General features: G+C 37.2%; 1 protein-coding gene across 1 annotated transcript in view; it reads right to left on the reverse strand.

Moving 5' to 3' along the window:
* LOC148069571 (protocadherin-15-like) overlaps positions 1 to 19834 on the reverse strand; it is a 159384-nt gene that overhangs the window by 70747 nt on the left and 68803 nt on the right. The window contains exons 13-20 of the mRNA XM_087803083.1: positions 18562 to 18696; positions 17162 to 17311; positions 15659 to 15852; positions 14454 to 14586; positions 14256 to 14335; positions 9617 to 9710; positions 4013 to 4141; positions 1316 to 1621 (exon numbers count right to left, since the gene is read on the reverse strand). Coding sequence (XP_087659209.1) covers positions 1316 to 1621; positions 4013 to 4141; positions 9617 to 9710; positions 14256 to 14335; positions 14454 to 14586; positions 15659 to 15852; positions 17162 to 17311; positions 18562 to 18696 — 1221 coding nt within the window. The remainder of the gene's footprint in view (positions 1 to 1315; positions 1622 to 4012; positions 4142 to 9616; positions 9711 to 14255; positions 14336 to 14453; positions 14587 to 15658; positions 15853 to 17161; positions 17312 to 18561; positions 18697 to 19834) is intronic.

The raw sequence follows: 19834 nt of genomic DNA on the forward strand, positions 1-19834 counted from the left end.
AGTCATAGTAGTACTACCATCATCATCATTATCATTAGTGGTAGTTGTAGTACCAGTACCATTAGTGGAGGTAGTAGCAGAAATAGTAGTAGCAGTGGCAGAATTAGTCCTTGTAGCACAATGTTAGTAAAATAATAATCAGTAGTCGTAGTAGAATTTATAGCAGTAACAGTTCTAGTAAATGTGCTAATAGTAGTACTGGTTTCATTCATAGTAGGACTAGTAAAAGTAGTACAATAAATATTAGGAGGAATAGCAGTAGCATGTTCTGCACCCGGTGTAATATCAGTAGTAGCAAGATTAGTATAAGTGTTATAATTATTATTAGTAGTAGTACTAGAAAGTAGTAGTAGAGGTAGTCACGGTGCTAGTAGTTGAACTAATGATTACTATTACTAGTACTATTACTGGTAAAATGGATAGTGGTACTAATAGTTGTAGGAAATAGAAAAGGTACTAGTAGCAGGACTAGTTGAAGTGGTAAAAGTAATCATATTTGTAGTAGAAGTACAATAGAGTAGCATGTTTTTTTTACTAAGAGTAATGCAGGTAGTAGTAACAGTAGTATAAGTATTATTATTTGTAGTTAGTAATAGCAGTGTTAACAGTTTATGATAATAGTACTACTGGTAAAATTGATAGTAGAGTAAAAGTAGTAGTAGTAGTAGTAGTGGCTGTAGTATTAGTAGTCAGGCTAGTACAAGTGGTAGAAGAAATCATAATTGTAGAAGTATACAGTAGCAGTAGCAGTATCAGAGTAAAACCAGTAGTAGTAGTAGGATAAATAGTAGTAAGCAAAAATGTAGTAGGCGTGTTAGTAGTTGAACTAATGATAGAAGTAGTACTGGTAAGATGTGTAAAATGTGTGGTAATAATAGTAGGACAGATCATAAAATAAGTGGTAGTAGTAGGACTAGTACAAGTAGTAGAAGTAATCATTTTTGTCGTAGTAGTACAATAAAGTAGCACTTTTTGTAAATGTGTATGTAGTTTAACTGTATATTGTTTTATTATTTAAGTGCCTTGTGACCCTGGTCTGTCAAAGGCGCTTTACAAATAAAACTTACTTACTAAAGAGTATCTTCAGTACTAGTAATACTAATATTAGTATTATGATTAGTAGTAGTAGTAGTAATGTTAGTAGATAAACTAAAAGTATTAGTAGTACTGGTAAAAATGTGTAGTTTTATTAACAGTAGTAGAGATAGTAAAAGTAGTAGTAGTAACATGAATAACAGTACTAGCAGTTACAGTAGTAGTAGTAGCAGCTGTTACAATACTAGTACCAGTAGTTTGAGCATCGAGGCAGACTTACAGTGAGCGTCAGCACCACCGTGCCGACCGGACTGTTCTCAGGAACATTGACGACGTAGGTCTGCTGCGAGAACGCAGGACTGTTGTCATCAATATCTTTGACCTCTACAGTTAGGGTCAAGGTGGTCCGTCGTGGATCCACCGCTCCGTCCGAGGCCTCCACCACCAGCTCATACTCACTCCTGAGCTCGCGGTCCAGAGGGACGCTGGTGTAGATGCTGCCGTTAGCGCTGATTATGAACAAGTCAGGGTGATTCACGATCCTGTAGCGCACCTGGCCGTTGGCTGCGGCATCTGGATCTGTGGCCTGGAGGGAGATGGGAAATGATCACACGGCTTTGTTATAGGAAGATATATGATGGTCGATTGTGTCGACTGTGGAGAAAAACGCATCTCGATTATAAAGCTGAGCAGAAAAACAACTATCCCTCGACGCTTTTGTTTTCAAGCATTTGATATCTTCTACCAGCAGATCCGCTGATGTCGTTGTCTTCCAAAAAATTGTTGTGTCGGCTTATCCAAACTTGTTTGGCATTATTGTGTTTGTGCAGAGCCACAATCCGACCGACACACAATCTGATAATCTCACAACACAACACTAGTTCAGGACACACTCCTGACTATCATATTTGACATTTTTTCCTTTGTAATTTGATGTTTTAGGTTTGCTTCGGTCGCCTTTAAAGTCAGGTGCATCAGCGCAACATATTCACCCGGATTTAAAAAACTTAAAAAGGAGAGCTCATCTTGTGTTCAGCAGACAGCAGCTGTTGTGTGTTTGATGTGATCCATTACATGATCCATTAGAGCTTGGCTTTATTTTCAACGCCTTGCATATTTACAGGAGCTTCAAGCACAATCCCGAGTAAGCTGCAGTGCCAAGATGAAACAACTCTCTTATGTTTGACTCTCGTTTTTTTTTTTTTTTTTTTCAGTCCTCAAATCTCACTCTTTGCCAAACGGCTTATGAGTAATTCAATACATTGAAAAGAAAAAATCTTATCAGGAAGGGATATTAAGTCTATGAAATGAACATGGGATGAAAGACTTTTTTTTTTGGGACAAAATTGTCAACGCGAAAATAGAGACTCTGTCATGAGGTGTCACTGTTTTAATTACTCTGTAAAAAGTGACGGCTCATTATTTCTGCCTCTCTGTACTGTATCAGAGAGTGTGGTGTTCATGTCTGGCTTTGACAAAGAAAGAGAGGAAAACATGGAGCGTGATCAAAGACAGCTCAGTATTTAGTCCCCGACTTCAGTGCAACTACCAAAAAGAAGTAGGGAAATGTCTAGGAGGCACATATTAGCATGTTTAATGTAAGCCCTGATGTTCCCTCAATAAGATTCATCTTCAGGACTCAGCAAGAGGCAAAAACTAATGTCAATATCTGAGAGAGATTGATCCACTTTGAAGCACACATTACCGTTATCCTCTCATATTTGTATCTGGTTCTATTATGATTTCAATGTCATCTTTTTGTCCATGGGAATATGTTGACATTGAATTACATTTATTAATATATTCTTTTAAGATGTTTTCTGTGCTTAAAACTTTTTTTTCCTGAATATTTATATATATATATATATATATATATATATATATATATTTTAAATTAAATTTGCCCACTTTCGCTTGGAATATAATAAAACACATTACATTTTATATATTCGTGTTTGTGTCTCTTCCTTTGTTATCTTTTGTCATTTTACAGCTTAAGTGATAAGGTGGTAAACGAAACAGAAAAAAAAAGATTGAAAACAGATCCATAAGGAAAAGTTATCACATGTTGCAGAACTCCCGAGGTGTGGTTTCATTCTCGGCTTGCTCACACCACTTTAAGGATCACCTAGCCCACAAAATGTAAAGACGCAACCACAACAACATTTGAGGAATGAAAAAGAAAATTGGTGAAATGTTCATAAAGTAAAAAAAAAAATTTTGTCCAAAACTAAACTTCCTGGATTGTATCTTTAAAAAAGATTATCGCGCTGCAGCTGTAGAGAGATCAGGCAGAGATCAGAACTACTGTGTCATGATTTAACACCTGTTTTCATGGCGATTTATTTTCTTTTGTACAGACAATTCTCGACTTGAATAAAGTCCAGCAGGAAGAGGATAGATTTTTGTCCCACTAAAACTAACTAGCAGAAGAGAAGCGTAATGTTCAAGCAAAATATATGAAATCGTAAATTTTGGGTGAAGTAACCCTTTATTATCAATGTTTGGTTTACAAAAAAAAAAAATTCTGTTGGCTTAACCTTTTAATTTTATGGAATCTCTGTTCTCAGTTTATTAAAATTACAATAACACTAGTGATAATGAATATGTATGACCACGACCGGTGACAGATTGTTGAATATGTGGTCACATGCTAGCGGCTGTAGCTACCTTCAGTCATGCTCTAAACTTGAGGTGTGTACTTAGATCCTGATTAAGAACGTGGTTGTTGAATCTGTGTGAAGATTAATGTAGTGAAAAACATCAGGACAATTAATCTACGCTAATTGACAAAAGTCTGCCGGCTCCGCGGAGCAGAACAAAAGACAGTCGGTCGGCTTGTGATCACAAATCTGCTCCAACAAGATTAGACAAGTCGGGAAAACCTGGAGCCGTGGTAAATGGACGACATCAGCAGTGACGATCACAGGCGGTGAGTCGGCAACCATCTTCAAAACAGACGGACGATCAAACTCACCTGGACTTGCCCTACAAAAAGATTGATCTCTTCTTCCTGCACGGTCAGATTCGTAGGTATGGAGGCGTCGAACTCTGGATCGTTGTCGTTCACGTCAGTCACGACGATGTTCACAGTCGTCGTTGATGTCTAAGAGGGAGATAAAGCAAAAGCATTTTAGTCTCCCGCAACCCTCGTGGTGTATTTGGGTCAGGCGAGAAGGAAATGTGAGGGTAAATAAGTTTGTTTTGCCCTCTAGCACATGAGCAACCAGGCGCCCTCGTCTTCTTCTCCACCTACTATTTCAGGTCTTCAGAGCTGCAGCCTGCTTTCTTACATCCGACCTAACATCTGCCGCTCACATCAATCACAATCTGTTTTCTTCTGTTCCCTTCACCATCTTTATCACTTCTTCTTCCCATTCTCTCTTCCTCCATCCCTCCTACTAAACCTGGCAAACCACTCACTGGGTGATCAATTTAATTGATGTTTATTTATGGCTGATAATTTATTTTTCCACTCATTTTTTTCCACTAATATTTAAAATTTAATGTAATTCAGATATTTTATTTTATTCCAAGCAAAAGTACTCAAATTTGGAAAATAAGAAAATGTAGAAAATATTTAGGTAAAACACTTTAAAAGAATACAGTAATTAATTTAGATTTTAAATTATTATCATTTATAATTTAATATTAATATCCATTTATTTTTCTTATTTGTTTCCATTTATCTTCCAAATGGCACGCCTGGTCATACAAAATATATATATAATGTTTGTATGACTAATGTAAAAACCAAACTAGTTTGAATAGTTGCCTAACTGAGCACTTGTTACTTTACATTGGTGACTGGCCTAAAAAAACTTTCGATTTAATCAACAAACTCCTTCTTCAAAGTTTCCACTTCCAGCTAGTTTAAAAAACGAGTAAACCCAGTTTGAAAGGTGTCATTTATGTGTGAATCAGTGAAACTGAACAAGGCAGCGTTCCAGAAAAAGCATTTGTCTAATTACTCTCTTGTGTTTTGATGAAGGTAAGCAGGTCCCTTTGATCAGATTTAGACACATGTGTTTATTCCAAAAACTAATGTTCCTCTATTTAGAAAAACCCAGATCAAGAGACTAAAGATTTTATTCATTTTAAAAGAGGATGAAATGTCAGCCACTCAGTTTATATTGTACTTTATTTTACTCCATAAACTTGCACTGACAATGTGTGGAATGTGAAGTTGTTTTTACTAACTTGTGGGAATGGAAGAAGATTTATTGATTTTAATGTCACAATGTTTACTTCATGCTTCATACACAGTGAATAATGAAATACAGATCATAATTCACTTCCCACCCCACTTATGTCTCTTCAGGTGTGCCCCAGGGTTATGTCCTTGGGCCTCTCTCTACATCTATCATCTTACCGGAGGCCATATATTCCATGAACGGAGAAATACATTTCTGCCAAAAAAAAAAAAAAGACCCACTTTAAAAACTGTCCCTGATGGGGAAAAAAAAGTTTTCTTTAAAACTTCTGTAATTCAACACACACCACTGACATCATTGTTCATCATTGTCAATATGGTTAAAATAGAAGTGAACTAATACTCTGTGATGTTCCACAAAATACACGCCTTAAAAATGTATCCGTTGAATCTATTTTCACACCGTTTTTTAAATAAATTGTTTCTTCTTTTAGTTTGTGTCTTTTTAATCTATTTTTTAATGTTTATATTTGTATTTGTACGTTACTTTTTAATCTGATTGTCAGATAAAGGCAGGAATATATATATATATATATATACACACACTGTATGTATGAGTATTATTATGTTTTTGTTTTTATTTAAGGTTATTTAATAAAGCGACAAAAAACTTATGAAGATTGAAGATTATGAAAAAAAATCATATTTAAATCCTAATCTTGTGTCATAAAGAAATGCTCTAATCCAACAAAGAACAAAACCTAGGATTATTTATTTCTCCAGAAGACCTGATGCCGTCGCCATTAATGTTTGTAAAATGTCGAATAAAGTTTCTTCTCTAAAGGTTAAGTAGGATAATTGTGAGGGATCATCTTTAAGAGGCATGTTAATACAACAGTAATTGGACAGCACAGGGGCTTGATGATGGGTGGGAAGTGGGAGGAGTATCTCTTTTTTTTCGGGAGGAAATGCTTCTCGGCAGAAGACCGTTTGAAGTTGCTCTAACTGATGAGACATTCGGCAGCATGTGTCACAAAGGAAATGACCTAGTTATTGCCACCTTCATCTGACTGTCCACCGGGAAATGCCTCAACATTGTTGTTTGCTTTGTTGCGGCTTCTGAGAAATGCATAATCAGTGCTTTCAGGAGAAAACTAGCATGGCTCAACAGGCTGCAAAAAAATCTCTCACTTAATTCTTCTCCTGCGCTTTCATTATTCCTGCACATAGCTGCTGTTGCTTCCCGGTTGCTGTGGCGATGGTGAACTTATTACTCATTTCAGCGGAGACCTGAAGCCAATTAATAACTCCCTCCTGGCACCAGTGTTCTTATCAAAGCTCCTCCTGCTTGAGCCACAAGTCTGATTAATGAGCAATCATTAATCTAGATCGGCGGAGATGAGGATCCGTGACGAGCCGTGCAGAAGAATAAAGAAAGTGACAACTCTACCCAAGAAGTGGAAATACATGGATGTACTACATGTTGTAACTGGCATGTCTTGCATCCAAGCACTCTAAACAGGCTTGTTGTTGTCGAAATAAAAACGGCAGAGACAAAAAAACACACAAATTACATAACATTTTGAAACATTTTTCATGCTAAGATCCTGTATTTACTGATTATTTTAATCAGCACTTACATTTAATGGATTCAAGGATTTTTAAACTGTAAGTAAACACAACAATTAGCCTTAACACTCTTGATGGTATTTGTTGGAATCTTTAAACATTTTTTCAAAACTTCCAATGCCAGAAAAAAAGAGAGTCTTAGCTTTTATGCTTAAGATCATGATATTTTAATAAACTGAAGGTTAAAAATAGATATCAGGGACTTGTAATCATATTTTTTCAACCCTATTCTATGGTAAATCTGGTTTTAGACTTTACTGTTTCTAGGATTTTCTACGTCTGTGCTGCCCCTCCGATTCGTTTCCCACGACAATTTGGACATACAAGAGGCATTCAGACGAGATCTTCCTGTCCCCCTCGACCATTATTACGTCATAATGGACCCTGCTCTCATAACCGCTTGTTCGCTGAGACGAGGGAGAACTTTTAGTAATTTAACATTTCAACATTTGAAACATATAAGTGAGTCAGGAAATTTTAGTTATGTTCAGTGTCAAGAAAAAAAAAAGGTGTTTTATTGAAAGTAAATATTAGACCATTATTACGTCATAATGTACTCTCGTAACCTCTTGTTCGTCGAGATTCCAGATGGGGGAGAACTTTAAGTAATATAACGAGTGATATAATATAACTAATATAACTAGTGAGTCAGGAAATTTTAGTTTGTTCAGTGTCAAGTAAAATAAAGTTTTTTTTAATTGAAAGTAAATACTTTACTTTCCTTGTCAATTTTTATACATTATCTTTCTTGCTTATGAAAGAAAAAAGAAAGATAGCTGTTTTTGTTTGTCTTATGTGTCTTATTCTTTTAAAGTATATATTTGATTTGGTGTTGTTTTGATCGTTTAAGTGCTTTGTGACCCTGGTCTGGAAAAGAGCTTTAGAAATATAAATTACTTACTTACTTCCTAATAGAAGCAACACCATTAAAAAAGCATCTCATCTATTGTTAGTCTTAATCATTGCACATCTTTAAAAAAAAAAAAAAAGTTTACTTTTTCCGACCTCGAAGGTCTTGAAAACTTCTCTCGACTTCACCACAATAACTGAACTATTGCTTTGAGGTTAAAAACATAGATTCCGGCGTGTTAAAAAACCAAGTCGGAGGCAACTGCACAAGCTGTGCCTCAATGTGAAGAAAACTCCAGCTTGGCACTGTTTCCAGACACCCATTATCCCGTCCTAATCTATTTATTCTTCCCACTATGACTCTCTAACTGCCAATTGCTTGTCACCTCCCATTCTCATATCCCAATAGTTCTGAGAGACCACAAACTTGGCGGAGGTTTCTCCTTGCTTTTAATAATCACTCCCAACAGCTGAAGGGAAAAAGGCAGATATCTGGCTGTCACTGCTCAGGTGAGCGGGTTGGCAATCATCATCACTTCACTCGCAGCTAAACGGCTAATGTTTATTACCGTTCATGGAGACCATCTAGAGGAGGAAACTGCATTTAACCTCCGCTCAGAGAGAAGCAGCTGCAAACACTGCACTAACTGTTGTGAGGTTTAATTCAATTAAGATGCTTTATATGATTAATGGCTCTCCGCGGGAGCCGCAGCACGTGAAGCCAGCAGTCACATTTAAGCATTCGAATGTCTGGCATGAGCTGCCGGATGAATACTGATAACTGGAAGCATAAACATCTCCACATCATGGCCGGGTGTGAAGATTATAATGTGGGTAGAGATTTTATGAAACTGCAACTCTCACAGAAAAGTCAACAGGAATATTTTTAATTTGAACGTTTTTGAGAGACAGAAGCACATCTGGGTCATGTAACCGAGGGAAGTATTAAAAGTGATAGCAGTTTGAATTGAAGTTGAGGCTCTTTATACATTTGTCTAACTGTGTTCCTGCTCTTATGAGAGATCAAGATGAGAACTTTATAATTTAGATGTATTGTTCCCTCAAGCAGTTTTTTGCCTGGATATATGAGGCCCACATGAGATCAGTATAAAACTGTCAATCAACTATGATTCATGTATTTTTTTTAAGAACAAACTGATTTAACGTATTATTTTACATTCATAATGTTAAATATAATAACTTCTAAAAACAGATTTCTTTAGAAACTTTTTTTCTATCCCTTTTTGTTTTACATCATGCAACCATTTTTGATTTTTTTTTTTAGAGTGCAACTAATGTGTTGAAAACGCTTTTTTTCTGGAGATAAAATCTTTTTACCACACCATAACCACACCCACTCTGCTGTGATTGGTCAAGCATTGAGGTTTTCCGACGGAAATCAATCAATGGAAGTGTCCACCTCCGGGGTACTGGTATAAACAAAGCGGGCTTGATTCAACTGGCTGGAGTGAAACCGTTATAATATCATAATGGACTCCGCTCTCGTCACCTCTCGTTCGCTGAGATTCCAGCATTTATGAAGAGATAACTTCAATACATGGTCATGATGAGGGAATACTTCATCTTGGAGAGGGAGACTTCGAAATTTGAAACATGAGAGTTAGTCAGGAGAGTTCAGTGTTTACATTGAGTTGACCCTTTTTCTTCCTTTTCTTTCTTGTAACCATTTTTGGTTTATTTTCTAAAAAATTACATATTGCACACACATTTTTTTTAATACAGAGGTGTAATTATACTTTACTGTTATTCCCCTCGGTTTTAAAGATTTCCATTATATTTTAGCTTTAAGAGATCTAAAGAGTGAGTTGAGTCAATCATGAGGGGCTCAGAGTAGAACCAGACTTCTCCACTTTGAAAAATACAAGTGGCCCACGAAATAAAGTCCAACTTCTTCAGAACTGAAAACTAAAAGCTAAAGCAGCTTCTTACCCCGCCTGGGTTGCCGTCCGATGCCGTGACGGTCAGCTGGTAGCGGTCAGTCGTCTCCCTGTCCAGAGGTTGTCCAAGAAGCAGTAGGCCAATCCTGTTAAGACATGTTCTGATAAGTGACTTGCAAATCAACTCAAGTGCATCTGGTCGGAGGTTTTAAATGTTTTTCAATTGAAAATCTTTTCCACGCAGTAAAAGATTTATAGAGTATTCTATCACGGCTCCAACTGGGAGTGATTGAATCCGCTGCGTTCCACAGTTTATTTACTTCGCACTTAGGCGGCGTGATGGAAGATAGTGGCTAATACAGGTGGATTAGAGCAGGGTGAGGAGCAGGTGGGCCTTTAAATGCTCCCACTCCGTCTCTCCTTTGTAGAGCACAGAATGATTCATATTTTATCTCACAGAAACCACACCAGTCGGAGCAACCATTAGCTAATTCAAAGCCATCCTTTGGAAAACTCAGAGAAAGACGGCAGGAATGAGTTCCGCTCGTCTGAGCAGTAATAATTAGTCATTTCACAACCACCCTCGGTTCTGACAAGCTTAATTAAGAACAGCGACAGAACTCCAACTTGTCTCTTCAGTACATGTATACAACTTACTTGTTTAGATAACAATTTAAATCATGGTTAAAGTCATAGTTCTCCCCAAATTTCACTCATTTTCTACTCACCCTCATGTCGACTAAGGGTTGGGATTTTTTCAGAGTGATTTGTTTTTTTTTGGAGTTATAGACACAATGTTTGTTCATTTTAATGTAGCGACTGGAGCTCAGTTGTCTTCGTCTTCGTCCATAAAAACACTTAAAAACATCCAAATACCTCCATAATGCTCGTCTGTAACATCCATCTTGAATTGTAGCCTCGACATTCAGGAATTGTTCGAAAATACATTTAAAAAGTCTATATTTTAAGGTTGTTTTTAGCGGACCCTGCTAGGCCAGCATCCTAAACAGACAGGAAGTACTAAGGTTAAACACATGATCTTGTCAAGGTCTGCTGTATACACTAGAGGCGCTCGCTATATTTACTGTACTTCCTGTCAGTGTAAAATGTTGGCCTAGCAGCATCTAAAAAAAACTTAGCTTAAAATATAGACCTGTTTATAGTTTTATTTGGATGTTTTTAAGTGTATTTTTGGACAAAGATGAAGATAAAGACAACTGAGCTCCAGTCACTACATTAAAACGAACATACATTTTTATCTAGAACTCTAAAAAGAACAGGTTTCTCTGAAAACAATCCAAACCCTTAGTCATGAAGGTGAGTATTTGAGAGTTTTTTTTATCAGCATTATGCCAGAAGTACTGCACTAAAACACCATTACTTATCTAATTTCATAACATGTTTTAACAGAACACAACGTCACCTACAAGAGACACAGAAAGACAAAACGATCACTTTGCAGAGTCTTCCCGTTTATTTCGCCCAAAAGGTAACACAAAATCGTTCATTTTGTTCTTTCAGGAGACGTTTTGCTGTGCTGGTAAAATGCTGATTAGATACGAAATATCCATTTTCAATGACGTGAGATGCTAGTGTGAATACATGCGCTCATACAAACAGGGAAGAGAGACTAACGTTGGCTTTAGATTTCCTTCACCACCGTGTTCACTATGAAGCTCTTTGACATGTTTAACCTTTAGGATTTAAACGGTAACTTTACACTCACCCTGGTTAACATAAGTAATGTCCCAGTATATTTTAAATAAAACATAATGACATGAGTAATCGAAGGCAAGGCTTCCTGTGTTTGTATGATATGCTTGGAATTGTGGGTTCATCACCTACTTTACTCCCATGTTGATAATAATGAGGATCATGACGTTGATTTGACAGCTCGTACTATGATAAATGCCTCTCAGACACCTGGAGAGTTCATCCCCGCGGCTGCACACATATGAGGTTCACTGATTGTGTTTGATAACATGGTGCCTGCAGCCACAAATGAAAAGATGTTGTCAACATCCTGCTAACAGAACCCGTCTAGTGTCACAACAGAGCAGGTACGACTTTACCCGACCTGATCTCACCAACATCTGCTCGTTCATGTTTTGCTCAGCTTAGGTCTCTATTTGAGGAATTGAATTTGATGTGGAAAGGGCTTTGACAACTGCTGGGAAAATCAACCAAATAAGATGATCCAAGTGTGAACTTCAGTTAAAAGTAGATGAATAATAAGGTAAATATTAACACAGAATATAATATTGATAGTACTTCCAGACATTCATCTCAGCCTCTCACCCTGTTGTGTGACCTAGCTGGGATAGTTTGGACACCGCTAGACAGGTCACCAGTCCAAAGTTACATGTAGACAAACACCCACTCACACACACTGTCACACTCTAAGGTCATTAATTTACACCAAACCAATAGCTGCGGTTGAGATTATTTTACCATAATCATAATTTCATGAAATATAGAGCCAAACAAGCAAATGATAATCATCATGAACATCTCAACATGTTGCCTTCAATTATCTAGTGTAATTGATGAGCCTCTACAACTATATACCCTTGAAGAAGCTTCAACTTTGACACCTAAGGATGTGTCTTATCATGTCAGCTTTTCTTTCTTTCAAAGGGTAACTGATGTGCTGATTTTAAAACTCCCACAAAACTGCACAAAACTCCCTTTTAATTGAAATATTCACATTAGAAAGTGGACCCAAACACCTAGATTTGATATGGTCAATAGGTTGCAAGCACTAGCACAGTCATGTTACAAGTGAATAGCTTGTGCAAGTAGATGAAGGGAGACACAATCTCAGCAAATGAGAGGTTACCAGAGCGAAGTACATTACGACTTTGTTTATATGAGTCCCTTGGAGGAGGAGACTTCCAGAAGTGATGACCTGCAGTGACAAACCTTGATGCAATCACGGCAGAGTGGGTGTGGTCATGGTAAACACGAGTTGGTCTCCACTTTTTTTTTTCAGTTGGCGGGGCTTAAGCACTTTTTCTAATGTTAATATTTCAATTAAAAGACAGTTTTGTACAAACAGACACATACTGATGAGTACAATAGAGGTCCAACATCTATTTAAGATACACTTAAATCAACCATTTAGTCTCCCTTTAACCATTTCTGTGCCATAAATATTAAACAAAGGCTATTGTCAATTGTTGTACTAACTACATAGTTGTGGCTAGATATTGTTATACAACAACATATGTACAAATAAAGCTTTCATATAATGATCCAGCTTTCCAAGTACATGGTCAGAAACATATAGAAATATTCATCAAAGCTTCTTGAACAAAGAGTAGGAGTTCAAGCAGAACACCATCTCAATCCTTAAATTCAAGTGTAATTTTCTCAGTGGTTACTAACACAGTATGAATACTTGTACTCATTTATAAGAGTTATGGTTACCACACATGTTGAGAAAAAGTTAAGACTATCTTGACCATGTTTTACTCTCCCCGGGGGAAATGAGCCCTATTTTCGAACGGAGTAAGGGGCTCATTATTCAAGAAAGCTTTGTAGAGTCAGAGCTCTACAGGGTTTGAAAGCGAACATGCATCGATGCAAAATCTTTTCAAAGAGTTTGCCTAAAGCATGAGGAGGAATATTGCTCTGTTATCACATGGATCAGATTATCATTCTAAGTTCATCGTTTGATTCAACAGCACCTACTTTACGCTGCTTCACTTGCTGCTCCAGAACAAGAACATATTACTATATATTATCAATACATACAGGCTCGATACGTTAACAAAGTCTTCACAAAATCTTTTGGAGAAAATAATGAATAAAAGCTATTACTCTGGAGTGAGGCCATTACACAGATCAGATTTGAGGAACATGTGTAGCTCAGTCCTGCATTTACAGGCTCCTCACGTCTCCTCCTTTCTTACATACTTCCTCCGTTAAGGGATTGTAAAAAGTTCTGCTCTCTTAAATATTTCATTGCCTTTACTTCTGAGATGTATTTGTCAATGTGATCCCCGTCTCAGTAAGGGAAGGAGGAGGGAGCACACCATGGGATGTGGTAAACAAGCAAGTTCAGACTCATTATGTGTCAAAACACATTTTAAAACCTGCAAATGATGCACGCCAACTTCTGCTGCATCGTCAATTTGACTTCGGTAACAATAACCTTGTTAAATAAATTGCCGATAAGCAGATTACTTTTTGTTTGTGAGATGCAAATACAAAATAAATGATCTTAGACCTCTATTGTTCTCATCAGTATGTGTCTGTTTGTAGAAAACTCTGTTTTCTCCTAAATATTTACATTAGAAAATGTTCTTAAGCCCCGCCCACTGAGAACACTGGTGTTCTTCTGGAGCTAAAATCGTGTTTACCAAAACGACACCCACTCTGCTGTGATTGGTCAGACATCGAGGTTAGTCACCGCATGTCTCCACCTCCAAGGGACTCATTGTATAAAAAAGGCAGGGAGTGATTACAGCTCGCTGAAGGAGGAGTGAAGCCATCACTTTGTCATAATGGACTCTGCTCTTGTAACCTCTCTTTCACCAAGATTTCGGACGAGGGAGAACTTTATAAAGTAAAAACATGGTAATGATGAGGGACTTACTAAATCTTGGAGAGGGAAAATTCAAAAAAATTGACTAAAACAGTTTTTTTGGGGAAAAAAAAAAAATAGGCATCAAAAAAGCTGAACTTACGTTTTAGAGAGGTTGAAGATATTCTCAGTGTCTCCACTCACAATTTGGTAAGTGATTGGATCATTTTCTCTGTCTGTGGCCTGAGAAGGGAGAAATAATTACTAGTTATTCACAGTAACATTGTTGGTTCACAGGAGATTAAGATATGATTATTAGTCAACACTTTAATCAACAACAATGGTGAAACCTCGGTTTTACCTGCAGGTTGAGCAAAATGGCTCCGATCCTCATGGCCTCACTGACTTCAAGGCTGTAGGTGAAGAGAGGGAACCGAGGCGGGCTCTGGTTGTTTGGTGGTAGAACTTCAATATAAACTGTAGTGATAGAGCTCCTGGCAAAAAAAAAGGACAAGCAGAGATCAGCCCACTCACTAAATCCCATTATTCTTGACAAGCTGTCATTACAGCCTTGAGCAGGACTGTTCATCATATTACCCTTTTTCTGCAGAGTCATGGTTCACTAGTTGACACTGTTTTTATCAAGCTTACTAGAAACACGAGAGATTTCAACAACACGTAGAAGGTGCTGGCAATACAAGCGAACCGAAGCTCAGACAACAACCTTTTAAATAGGAAAGCTGTACCAAAACACACCATCTCAAGGTTGTATATTAATTAATCTTAGAAAGTTCTGTTTTAAAATATATCAGTGCCATCAGAATATTGAACGGTTGAACTTAAGATTTCAAATTAATCTTTTCATTTAATTAAGTATGGATTTAATTAAATATTTTAATAATTTGAAGGTAGAATTGTCTTTTATGGAATAATTGAATTGGAAAATGTGTATATTGAAATGTGAAAGGGAAACCAACAGTAATATAATAACTAATTTCAATTTAAATTCAATTCAATATTTTTATGGCACTGATCACAAAATCTTTTTTCAAACATAAAACATTAGTTCACATTCTTTGGTATGTTGTTCTGATAATCAGAATGAAGTGACTTACAAATAACATGTTTAAATGTCATCGTTAATAAGAAATATATAAATTAACAAAGTCTGGAACGTCCTACAAAAAGGCAACCAACCTATTGATTTAAAATGATCTTTACTTTTATTCTGTTGAACTTTAAGAGCAAACAAACATGATTATTTTCAGATTCTGCTACAATTTAGAATAATGGATTTTTTGGTGTCAGAAAGGCAGCAACCCTGCACAAAGTTCCCCATACTGGGACCTCATTGTTGATTGGCAATTACCATTGAGGCGTCCTAGCCAATAAGAAAAAGACGTGATCAGAACACTAAGAGTGAATGCGTCAAGTAAGCTGACCACCGGCCAGAGAAACTACTGCGATATGTACAAAACATCGAAGAAAAGGCAAATAGTCTTGACGTTTCCAGGGATAACTTCTACCTTTAAAATGATGTAATAAATCCACGATGGTCCAGTTTACCTTCTCTGGGTCTCTGGTGCGTTGTCAGAGGCTTTGACGGTCAACGCATACGAGCCTCCCACAGTTAATGTGACACCAGGTGCCACTGTGATGCGTCCTGTGCGATTACTGATGATGAATTGGCCTTGGGCTCCGGCCAGAATCTCGTAGGTCACAATACCGTTCAGTCCCTCATCAGCATCGGCAGCACTTAACTGAAAAAAAAGAGAGAGAAGTGGAGCTTTAAAATGGAGAGGGAGTAGATAACGGCAGGTTAGATGTACTTTGGCAACTTTATAATGACACAAAGCATTGAGGGATGAAAAGGGAAACAACAGAAGTAAGAAAATGGTGACAATTTATTTCAAGTCTTTTTATGTGATCCATCGGATGTCTGGCTCAAAATAATTACAGATTTTAAAGCCTTTTAAGTAAGTGGAACTGATGTAAAGGAATTTGATGTGAGTACTTGGTGAGAAAACAAAAAGAGAATCAAGATAAATTTAGCATTAAAAACATAAAAGGAAATATCAAAATTAATTATTAGTAATGAATACATTTTCTGAAAGCCTCTTGACTGCTAAAATAATTTGTCCCCCTGTGTGATTCAGACCCCTGGTGCAAGCTTCTGTTAAAAGCTGGCCTGGACCCCGAAAACTTCCTTTCACACAACGCTCTCTCTTTGCTGGTCCTGATTTATGAAGTAAAAGGTGCAGCTTCCTGCCGCCCCGCAGCTCTACTGAACAGATTATAAAATTCACTTAAGCACTCATCCCAAACAGTCAGTGACCCCCAGACTTGTTCAGGGGCCTGTTTTTTGAGATGGATTAAACTTGGCCTTTTAAATCAAAGTTTTTCCTTTGGAGAAGCGAGTTAAGTCTGCCCTCTGGAAGACAGTCAAGTGGAGGAACTGCCTATATCATCTCAGACATTTCAGACGTAGGCGAATACTTATATTCGCCAGATAAATACTGCTTGCTATGCATTGTTTTGACAGGTATTATATTGTATTATTATTATTCAATCTGCCTTAAGGATACTCTGGATCGAGGTCTGAAGTCTCAAGACAGTGTTTGTGAGATGTGCAACAGATGCTCTGAAAAAGCCTCATCACATCCATAAATGAATCCATGACCTTCTCGGAAATGCCCCAATAAAAAAAACTTTATGAACAACTTTAATCCACAAAGTAATCTTAAAATCAAAAAGTGAAGTCATTCCACAAACATCCGATCAAGGCAAAGACGGCTGACACTGATATATAACGAATAATAAAAGTTGGAGTACAACAATAAATCAGCTACTACCATCAAAAGATCTGCAGGGGATAGAGGTTCTTTAAGGTTTGAGTACTGAAACTCTGCCTCTCCTGCCATGACTGCAGATGACAGGAAAAGCTCCCTCCTGATTTTCTGTCAACACCATTCCTTGGAAATGCTTCAGGTATTTGTTCTGTGCGTGAGTCAGGACGTGTGTGTGATAGGGACAAAGGTGAGCGACAAGGGAGCGGAGATTGAGGGTTACCTGCAGCACGGTCTCCCCGGGCTGCATGTCCGTGAAGACTTCCACGCTGTAGGAAACCTCGGCAAACGTCGGTGTGTTGTCGTTTGCGTCAATGACAAGGATGTTGACGGTCACTGGGGTGCTTTGCTGAACCCCATCTGATGCCACCATCTATGAATCAGCAAGTAAAAGACAAATACATTTTTTCATTTGTAAATAAGACTGTAGAACCAAAGTTAACACATAAACTTTTATACAAAAACGTTATATACTTATAAATATATAAAGTATATATAAGGAGAAATACAAAACAAAAAAATCCCTCAAATACCTAGAAAGGGAAGTCGAGAAGAAAGTCTATTCCGACCGATTATGAGCCTTAGAATTTCCAAAAGAAGGTGAAATAATTTAAATCTCCCTCACTTAGTATACGACATATTTACTTTTCATGATAGTTGAACAAACTTTAACTGTTTTCCCCTTGAAAGTGCCCCACTCACAACTCCCTCCGTCCCAAAAAAACATTCTCTAACCGGTCGTTGGTGACTCTATGAGACACTGAGACATACAGAGAGTAAATGGAAAGCAGTAGATATTGCTTAAAATTCACTACTTACCCTCATGTCGACTTAGAATTTTTTCCAGAGTAATCCGTTTATTTTCAGAGTTACTGACAAAACTGTATGTTCATTTTAATGTAGTGACTAGAGTTTAGTTGTCTTTGTCTTCATCTTCGTCCAAAAAGACGCTTAAAAACTTCAACAACCAAAACAATACTCAATAGTAGAAGAACTCACATTTCTCCGATTCTTAAATCTCGTGTGAGTATAAAAAGGGTGACATTTTTATTTTGGGTGAACTATCACTTTAAGGGTGTTTGATTTATGAAAATAAACAAATAACATCTAACATTGAGTTGCTCAAGATACTTGTAGTTAAGCTTCCAGACAAGGTTGCATTTAATAGTTCATGATTGTGACTTAACATCGATGCCAATATTTATATTAGTTAGATAAAAGTATGATCAACCGAAGCTGACAAGCAATTTAATGCAGTATACATCAATCTTAACTTTATTTGCACTCAAGTAATTTTTTTTCCCACTAAACAATTGTAATAAAGTAGTTTCTACACGATTAACTACACTGTGTCTATACGTGTAATAACATTTGTCTATTTATAATGGCTAACGTGTTCCAGGTTTTACTGTATATACTTTGATTGACAGTTTAGTTCCGTACAGTATGTACATTCGTGTCAACATAACATTCAATGCTATTATCCTCCAACAGACGGACTTGTTAAATCACAGACCATTCATTTCTTCCCAAGTGTATACTGTAGGAGAGACAACTATAGGTACCTTTTCTTGACCACAGGGTGAAGTGATGTGACGCACAAAAACACAGTAGCGCTCCTACCGTGAAAGTATACGTCATCTTCTTCTCCCGGTCGACAGGTTTCAGCAGCCTCAGGTAGCGGATGATCCCAGTCTGGGTCAGACCGAAGATCACAGTGAAGTCATTCACAGTTATCTTCACCATGGGGTCCTTCGTCTTTGAAACGGAAACAAATACAAACAAATGTTACCATGGCAACAAGCTACAACTACAGTTTTTTTTCTCTCACTAAAGCCCACAGCTGTGAAGATGAAGGAAACTAGTCTCATGAGTGAGGCTGAAAAAAGGAGAAGAAATCAAAAGAAAATGTACCACCAACCGAGCTCTTAATAAGGTTTTTTAATTTCTATAATTATATTCCTGTTTATCCAGGTGTTGCTCAATAAATGTGGTATTCCATTAACTGAAACACTTTTTAATGATGTTCAGTTCAAGCTTAAACTAACTAATGTGATCATCTTGCAACTGACTCTTGAAAATTGTCTTACAGTAGAAAGCTAAAACCATGTGATTTAATATCAGTAATAATTCGGTTTTCAGTGCAGGTTTAAGCGAAAACATTGATTAGTTGATTGAACATGTCATAGCACACAGGCTTCTAACTATGCAATGGGTCGTATATGTACTGTAGTATATTATATAGGTGATAAGACCCCCAACTTGTGTCCAGATAGAGCACTACACCCTCATGGCTGACACAACTAATGGTCTCCACCCCAATAATAAGGCAAAAAATCCACTAAGCAACCCTGAAGGAAAAAAGGAGAATGCCAAAAGTCTACATAGCAGTCATCAGAGAAAAAGATGGCTTCTATGAAAAAACTAGAATCAAAGTTTCCGGTTATTTCACATTTTTGTTAAGTACAAAATTCTGCATGTATTCATTTGTGGAAGTTGTGATGCATTCAGTGATAATCTGTCATGTTAATAATAATGAAAACAAAGAAGAAGCATTTTATGAGAAGGTGTGTCAAACTTTTGGCCTGTACTATACATGTACAACATGATTGTCCTACGTGAACTAAAACACTTAACCAGTATTTGCCGTGTCTGAAATATGTCTGATCTAATAAAACAAAGACCGAGAGTATGGGGAGTGACATAAAATGTGTCTTTTATCTAATATGTCAACCAAGTACGTCGACATTTTTTTTATTGCTTTTTGTTTTGATTGTTTTTCGGGAACTTATTAACATGTTTTTCAAAAGACAACCCAAACAACTGATACACAAAACTGATATCTGATCCAGACCAAATCCTCTAGTAGGTTAGTAAGAGATATTAGGGTGCCTTG

Source organism: Callionymus lyra, chromosome 11 (genome assembly GCF_982586985.1).
Source record: "Callionymus lyra chromosome 11, fCalLyr1.hap1.1, whole genome shotgun sequence".
NCBI lineage: Eukaryota > Metazoa > Chordata > Actinopteri > Syngnathiformes > Callionymidae > Callionymus > Callionymus lyra.